The sequence below is a fragment of the Gossypium hirsutum genome, chromosome A02 (assembly GCF_007990345.1).
Source record: "Gossypium hirsutum isolate 1008001.06 chromosome A02, Gossypium_hirsutum_v2.1, whole genome shotgun sequence".
In the NCBI taxonomy this organism is placed as follows: domain Eukaryota; kingdom Viridiplantae; phylum Streptophyta; class Magnoliopsida; order Malvales; family Malvaceae; genus Gossypium; species Gossypium hirsutum.
In genome coordinates this window covers 47702930-47711035 of record NC_053425.1, presented here as the reverse complement: position 1 = coordinate 47711035, position 8106 = coordinate 47702930, and the positions used below count along the sequence as shown (strand labels likewise).

Here is an 8106-nt window from a genome sequence, read left to right as displayed (position 1 = left end):
ATGAATTAGTATTGCTTAATATCTTCTAGAAGTTTGAGATGTTTGTTTTTAGTCTATTGTAATCTTGTTGTCCTTAAAAGAGGTTGGTGGCTCCAATGTATTTCCGGTTTACATTATTTTACCTCAATTGAAAAAAAAGAGAGTCTATTTTCTTCTTAGATTCATACCATGTTTTTGAAATGTGGCTTAAAAAACATCGAAAATATTGTCTCAACGAACGACCTTTTTTTCATAAATATCAGTCTCTTACAAAAGACTTTAGGACCCAGAAACAATGCAAAACAAAGACAAAATGATGAAAACCGATCAAATTTGACATACAAAAGTCTTTAGACTTAGGAAGAAAGGAAAAATAAGACAAAATGATAAAAAACACCTAACCAAATAGAAGGATTGAAACGAAACAACTTGTGTTGCCTTATTCCAATGCTAGAACTACTATAGCAGAACATCAATGTGCTCTTCGAGATCATCTTCCAAATCACCCATCATACTCCACAAGTTGTTATCTGTTAACGGTTTAACCTATTTCAGTCATTGGCAGACATGCATCACTAGTCAACATCAATCAATTACAGTATCAAATGACAGAAAATATATATATGAAAAAACAAAAGGTGGCGGTTGGATCTTTCTGGTATAAAGAGTATAAGTAATATAAAGAGAGTTAGGGTTAAAGGACTGACTTACCCATTCTCCTCATCAGGTTTTCGATCTCTTGACCAATTTGAGAGATTTCACGTTGAAGCTCCTGAGATAAACGAAAAGAATTTTCAATTAAAATGTTTTTTTTTTCTTTTGCCAACAAAATATTTGGATACAAATATATTACCTGCACCCTACTGTTGAGAGGTGTAACAAGTAGGCAGAAATAAGAACCCAAAAGGAAAAGGAAACAAATATATAGTTAGAACTTGGAAATAAATTATGATTTATAATCAGGATTAATATTTAATTACTTAGTGAATCAAATGATAATATGTTATAAAAAATTTTATGTTTTTTAATGATGTATCATCATTTGGTACACTGTCGAAAAAATTCTACATCATTGATTATCAAATATTAATATTTATATAAAGGATAAATAATAGATTTGGTTGGGTTGCAAGATAAATCGCATCATCGTATTGGTTAGTTCCCGATATAAAAAGATTCGAAGTTGTAGCAGCCTAATCTCATGTTTCACCTAAATGGCACCATGCAAAACCATAGTTAAAATAATATCTATTTTAAAACAAATTATAGGAAAGAGATGATTATTGAATTGATAGACTTATTATTAAACTAATAATCCACTACCTGTTCTTGTTCGTTGTCTTCAGAATCTTCATCTCCAAAATAGTCATCACTTTCATATTCACTATCACTATCACTATCATCACTGGTGTTGTCATTATCAAACCACCATAGCAAAAGAAAAAAAATTAAAGCAAAATTAAAAAGGGATTGTTTAAAAATAAAAGCATATATATGTATGTATTCAGTACTACCTGTATAAGTATGGATCTCGAAAATGATTAGGGACCAGAATAATTTCATCAGGCCTACAATAATCAAGTTAAACAATGTTATATTATTGTTTTTGAAAGTATAAATACAATTTTATATGAAGAAAAAAGGATAAGTATATGTATATGATATACCTATTGATTGGGAGTCGGGGTTGTGGAAGGAGCACATTAAGGTTAGGCCTCAGCGTGTGGTTTACGTTTGAGCGTTGTTGCTGTTCTTGAGGAGAATTCTCCTCCCTACTATTGGCTGGTAACACAACCATGGATGAAAACCTAGACAAGACGGAGAGGCTTAGGCTTGTGTGAGTAGTGGAGTGAAGCATAGTGGGAGCAAATCCCTTGCTTTTATAGAAGAAATGGAATGTGGGGCCTTGTTAGGTGTTTGCTATGTATGGCAAGTTTCACATTTTACCTACCATTTTTCAAATTTTACTTGGGTCCACTCAATTTTTTATTCTTTTTAAGTATTTGGATAACTGATAAGATTATAGTATTAACCAATGTCTATTGTCTCTTTTAATAATATCGTCTCCATTGTTTAAAATTTGAGTTATCTTTTTAAGAATACAATGTGTTTTATTATTGCATCTAATATTTACTGGTTATATAAGTACTAGTTGTATTAATTATATATAGTGCGAGTGGCTTAAGTGATACATATCACCTTAGATTTTCCAATAAGAAATTGATCTTCATTGAATCGTTACTTATACGGTTCTTAATATTGCATGTGTTTAAAAAGAACAATATTATAATTTATTTAATTTATGGGATTCAAATATAAATTATTGTGTTCATTCATTCATACACAATTCTTTACGTTACACGTACTTGTGAAGATTGATCGGATGATTGATTTGATTTTTGTGTTAAAATACAAACCATAGTCTTCAATTATTCTTATGTAATTCTTAATATTATACATGTTTGGTGAAGATGGATATTATAATTTATTTAATTTATGAGATTCAAATATAAATTATTATCGTCATGTATTCATATGTAGTTATCAATATTACTCGTGTTTGTGAAGATCGATCATATAATTGATTTAGTTTTTAGAGTTCAAATACAAACCAGCGTCTTCATTTATTATTATGTAGTTCTCAATATTACACGTGTTCATCTATCATATAGTTTATTTAATTTATAGGATTCAAATAGAAATTATTGTCATCGTTCATTTGTACGTAGTTATTTAAATTACACGTGTTCATGCAAACAAATTTCAAATTTTATATAATTTATAGGATTCAAATATAAATTAATTATTATTGTGGTTTGCTGAATTACGTGTAAAATTCATAAAAAAGTTTAATATATAAATAGGTAGCTAAGTTTGATACTTTTTTTAAATGTGGGTCCTGTGTTATTTTTTGATCGAATGTGATACCTATACTTGACCAAATTTATACATTTTGGCACCTAAAGATAACAGTGTTAACTTTTAGTGTTTAATTTGAATTTTAGAGTTGATTTGATGAAATTTAATAATTTAGTTAATAATATTATCAATTGACTTTCATCAAATAAATCATAAAACCTAAATTAAACAACATCCATCAGACTGTATTTGACAAATTAAATGCAAAATTAAACAAATACAAAAAAAATCAAACCTAATAATATTAGTAATTAACGTTCATCAAATTAACCCTAAAATTTGAATAAACACTAAAAAGTTAATATCGTTACTTTTCAATACAAAAAAATATATAACTTTTGTCCAATATAGGTACCAAATTGGTCAAAAAATTAACATAGGTACCACATTAAAAGAAGTGTCAAACTTAGATACTAAATGATATATTAAACCTTCATAAAATAATAATTTTTAATTAAATAAAAATAACAAGTTAATACAAAAAAATAAATAAATAAATATTAATTAAATATTCCCTAATGAATGTCATTTTCAATGTGACCCTATAAATCAAAACCGAAAATATATTCATAAAATTGGCTAATGCTTTATTTTTTTGGAAAAATAAATTTCTTTTTATAAATTTATTAGACTAATTAAAATTACATAATACTAAAAAAAACTTGTTTTAATTGTTGTGTATCGAAGTTAAAATTGATTTTTTTTTTCGTTTTTCTAATTATTTGTAATGTTATTTGGTAACTTTTTTTAATAGTTATTTTTTAACATTTTCTTTTAATTTATAACGTTTAATTGGCTATGTATGGAAATATTATTAGCTGAGTTGTCAAAAATCACATATATGGTTATGAATCCAAAATCAAATATTTGATTATGAATATGTCCAAAAAAAAGACATATGGTTTAAAAAAATCTGGGTCATTAATTTTAGACACCTCAATTAATACTGGTTCAAATTTTTATTGTTTTTTAAAATATTAATTTTAATTTTAATTAATAGGTCAAAATATAATTGGTATATTACTATATACTATATATTATTTTGTATTCTTGCGCGATGCTCAATGAGTTGCGTATATTATTTTTGTAACTTTTTTTTATAATATTAGTTTTTCTTTACAACTTTTAATGATTTTTTAAATAAATTAAAAAATAAATGTAATTAAAAATACTTTAATAATTTAGAATAAGGTATATTAATGCTATCTAAATTTTAAAAATATTTAATAATAAAATAACATAAAAATAACATAGGTACCACATTAAAAAAAAGTCAAACTTGGATACTAAATAATATATTAAACCTTTATAAAATAATAATTTTAATTGAATAAAAATAACAAGTTAATGCAAAGAAAAATTTTAAAAAATATTAATTAAATATTCCTTAATGAATGTCATGTATATTCATAAAATTGGCTAATGCTTTATTTTTTTTGGCAAAAAAAAATTCTTTTATAATTGTATTACACTAATTAAAATTACATAATACTTAAAAAAAACTTTTTTTATTGTTATGTATCGAAGTTAAAATCGATTTTATTTTTCGTTTTGTCAACCATTCTCTCATGTTTTTTAATAGTTATTTGGTATTTTTTTTATTTCTAATGTTTAATCAGTTGTGTTGTCCAAAATCACACATATGATTATGAATCTAAAATCACATATATGGTTATGAATATGTCCAAAAAGAAAAAAATATATATATAGTTAAGAAAATCTAGGTCATTAATTTTAGATACCTCAATTAATATTGGTTCAAATTTTAAATATCCACTCAGTGAATCACATAATTGATAAACCATAATATATACATATTTTTACCCCATGCTTGGCATATTTATGGATGATTTTTCCTAGGTTTCATTGAATTCGATGCTCCTAATCCTTTAAATTCATGTTTTATACTTAGGCGAGTATAGGAAGGCGAAAAAAGCAAGAAACGGGCCAAAAGCAGACAGAATGGGCCTGATTTAGTGTTTCACACGGCCTAGGCACTTCAACACGGGTAAACCACATGCCCGTGTGAGGCACACGGGCAAGCCACATGCCCGTGTGTCATGGCTGTGTTGACATTAAACCAAGTCAGAATTGCACACGGCCTGAGGACCTTCACATGAGCGTGGCATACGGCCGTGTCCTTGTCGAGCCCAATTCTAATTCTACTTAGAAAAGGTTAATTTTGAGGGTTTTGAAGCATTCCAAAGTCTATATAAACACCCTAAAAGAGGATTAAAAGTGGGGAAACGCAGAGTGGAAGGCAGAAAATATTCAAGGATAGCTATCAGAATCAACTTGGAAGTAGGATCTACTTCAAGACTGAAGATTTCCATTCAATTTCCCTTGAAGTTCTTTGGGTTTCTTTATGTTTTGTTGTTTTCCCAATTTTGAGATGTTTTCCATTATTATGAACTAAACTCCCTAAATACTTAAGGGAGATGAAACCTAAGACGAATTTTATTACTATTTGAACTATATGATAAATACTTGTTCTTATTCTTAATTGTGAGTTTTAACCATTGCTTTAATATTCCAGGATATTTATTCAGGTTTTTGATGTGCTTATTCAGTGGAGAAAAAGTCCCTGTTTAAGAGTAGATCATTCATAATTAAGCGGAGTTGCATGTAATTCTAGAGATAGGACGACATAAATCTGCCGGATTAGAGTCAAATCTAATAAGGGAATCCATAGACCGAGTTAATGCGACCATAGAGGTTTTAATTAGAAAGAGATTTCGATTAATTAACCTAGAGTTAGTTGTTTTTAGTCTCAAAAGAGATAATAACATAAACTAGGGATTTTTACGGATTAAATCAAGTGAATAAATCGTCTAATTCAGAAGTAATAAGTGAAGTCTAGATGGATTCTTCCTTGAGTATTGTCTTTTCCATCGGTCTTCTAAAAAGTATTTTCCAACTTTAATATCTGTCGTAATCTTAGTTAATTAGATAATTAGTTTTAGTTTAAAACCATCCTTTAATTCTTAGGTAAAATAATAAAAAGATAGTAATTACTAGTACTTTAAGTCCTCGTGGATACGATATTCCCAGTCTCACCATAACTATACTACTGTTCGATAGATGCGCTTGCCTTAGTCGAATTTTTAGTTAGTTTCACGACCATCAAGTTTTTGGCGCCATTTTCGGGTTTTATCGCAATTTAATTTTGTTTTTGTTTTAATTACTAAATTTTCTTTTATTTACTTCTGGCAGGTTTTTATAGTTTATGACTAGAAGAAACCCGTAAGGATCTTTGCTTTTTGATAGTGAGATCGAGAGCACAGCTCACAGAAATCGAAGATAAATAATGTGAAGCCTACAATACATAGAGGAAGAGCAAGAGGGCGATATTCACACTAATACCGAAGAGATAGCTGAAAATCAGAATAATCTATTACCTCCTGTGGTTGCTGCAAATCCAGTAAATCAGGATCTTGCTCTTCGTACTATGTATGATTATGCTAAATCTACTTTAATAGGAACTGAATCGAGTATAGTTAGACCTGCTGTTGCTGCAAATAATTTTGAACTGAAACCTAACACTATTCAAATGATACAATAGTTTGTTCAGTTTGATAGTTTGCAGGAAGAGGATCCAAACACTCATTTAGCAAATTTCCTGGAATTCTGCGACACTTTTAAGATTAATGGCGTTTCTGAGGATGCCATTCCTTTTCGGTTATTTCCCTTTTCATTAATAAATAAGGCTAAACAGTGGTTAAACTCGTTACCATGAGGGTCAATCACTACTTGGGAACAAATGACCGAAAAATTTTTGCTTAAATATTTTCCGCTGGCTAAAACAGCTAAATTGAGGAATGATATCTCTTATTTTGTGTAGATGGATCTAGAAACTCTTTATGATGCATGAGAGAGATACAAGGACTTATTAAGAAGGCATGGGTTACCTCTACGGTTGTAGGTTCAGACCTTTTACAACGGTGTGAACCCCTCAACAAGGCAACTTATTGACGCAGCTACCGGTGGAACTTTAAACAAAAAAACACCTGAAGAGGCTTACGGATTTATTGAAGAGATGTCACTGAATAAATATCAGTGGCAAGTCATAAGAACGAAGTCGAAAACAGTAGCTGGTGTTTTCAGCCTCGACCCAGTCACTATGTTATCTAACCAGATAGAACTTTTTAATAAAAAGATTGATGGTTTGTATTGTTCTACTCAGGTACATCCAGTGATGAGGTGTGATTTAAATGGAGGAGGAGTGCACAACACAGATTATCCATCCTTCAACCCTAGCACCGATGAGGAACAAGTCCACTGTATGGGTAATAATTCTAGACCTCAAAATAACCCGTATAGTAACACTTATAATGCCAATTGGAGGAACCATCCCAATTTCTCATGGGGTGGTCAAGGAAATCAAAGGCCACAACATCCTCCAGGTTTTCAACAAAAACTGTACCAACAAAAGAAGAAACTGAACCTTGAAGAGATGCTCACAAAATTCATCTTGGTGTTAGAAACTCGTTTTTAGAATACCGAAACATCACTTAAGAATCAACAAGTGTCGATTCAAGGGCTCGAATCTCAAATAAGATAGCTTGCTAAGTTGATTTCTGAACGACCACAAGGTAGCATGCCCAATAACACAGAAACTAACCCAAGGGAGCAACTCCATGCCATCACTGTGCGCAACGAAGAAGGGTTAGTTGAATCTAAATTTGAAACGAGGCATAAAGTTGTGGCAAGTAATGGTAAGGATGAGATGAATCATAGTACACATAAGTCGATAAATAAAGAATATAAACCTCGTGTACCATATCCAAATGCAAAAAGGAAAGACAACACAGACGATCAATTCGGTAAATTCCTTAAACTACTTAAAAAATTACATATTAACTTACCGTTCATTGAAGCTCTTTCGCAGATGCCAAACGTAGTTAAATTTTTAAAAGAACTTCTGAAAAATAAATGGAAGTTAGATAAGTCATCGTATGTGGAGTTAAATGCAGTCTGCTCAGCTATTTTACAAAATAAGCTACCCAACAAACTGAAAGATCCAGAAGTTTTACTATTCCTTGTTTAATTGGTAGTTTAAATATTAAGAATGCGTTGGCTGATCTATGGGCGAGCATTAATGTCATGCCTTATAAAATGTTTAAACAATTTAGTCTTGGAAAACCCAAACAAACTAGGATGAGCATCCAATTGGCAGATAAAACAATTAGATTTCCTAGGGGTATCATT

General features: G+C 29.8%; 1 protein-coding gene across 2 annotated transcripts; it reads right to left on the bottom strand.

Moving 5' to 3' along the window:
* Positions 1 to 203: 203 nt before the first annotated feature.
* Positions 204 to 2055, bottom strand: LOC107952532 (uncharacterized). 2 transcript variants are annotated; one of them, XM_041082830.1, is made up of 6 exons: positions 1647 to 2051; positions 1494 to 1547; positions 1303 to 1384; positions 833 to 842; positions 691 to 751; positions 204 to 525 (listed from the first exon to the last, which is right to left on the bottom strand). In XM_041082830.1, exons 1-6 carry the CDS (start codon positions 1681 to 1683, stop codon positions 521 to 523), a joined length of 249 nt encoding a protein of 82 aa, XP_040938764.1. In that variant the 5' UTR covers positions 1684 to 2051; the 3' UTR covers positions 204 to 520. The 2 variants fall into 2 exon arrangements, with proteins under 2 accessions (XP_040938764.1, XP_040938755.1); XM_041082821.1 differs by lacking the exon at positions 833 to 842 and having other exon boundaries at positions 1647 to 2055.
* Between the last annotated feature and the right edge of the window lie 6051 nt (positions 2056 to 8106).

What these genes read in the sequence shown, in the direction of transcription:
- LOC107952532 (XM_041082821.1), bottom strand. Translation starts at nt 1,837, where the DNA reads ATGCTTCACTCCACTACTCACACAAGCCTAAGCCTCTCCGTCTTGTCT. An exon ending in CGAGATCCATACTTATACAG is followed by an intron (nt 1,385 to 1,493) that starts GTAGTACTGAAT and finishes TGACAACACCAG; the next exon opens with TGATGATAGTGATAGTGATA. An exon ending in AAGACAACGAACAAGAACAG is followed by an intron (nt 752 to 1,302) that starts GTAGTGGATTAT and finishes CGTTTATCTCAG; the next exon opens with GAGCTTCAACGTGAAATCTC.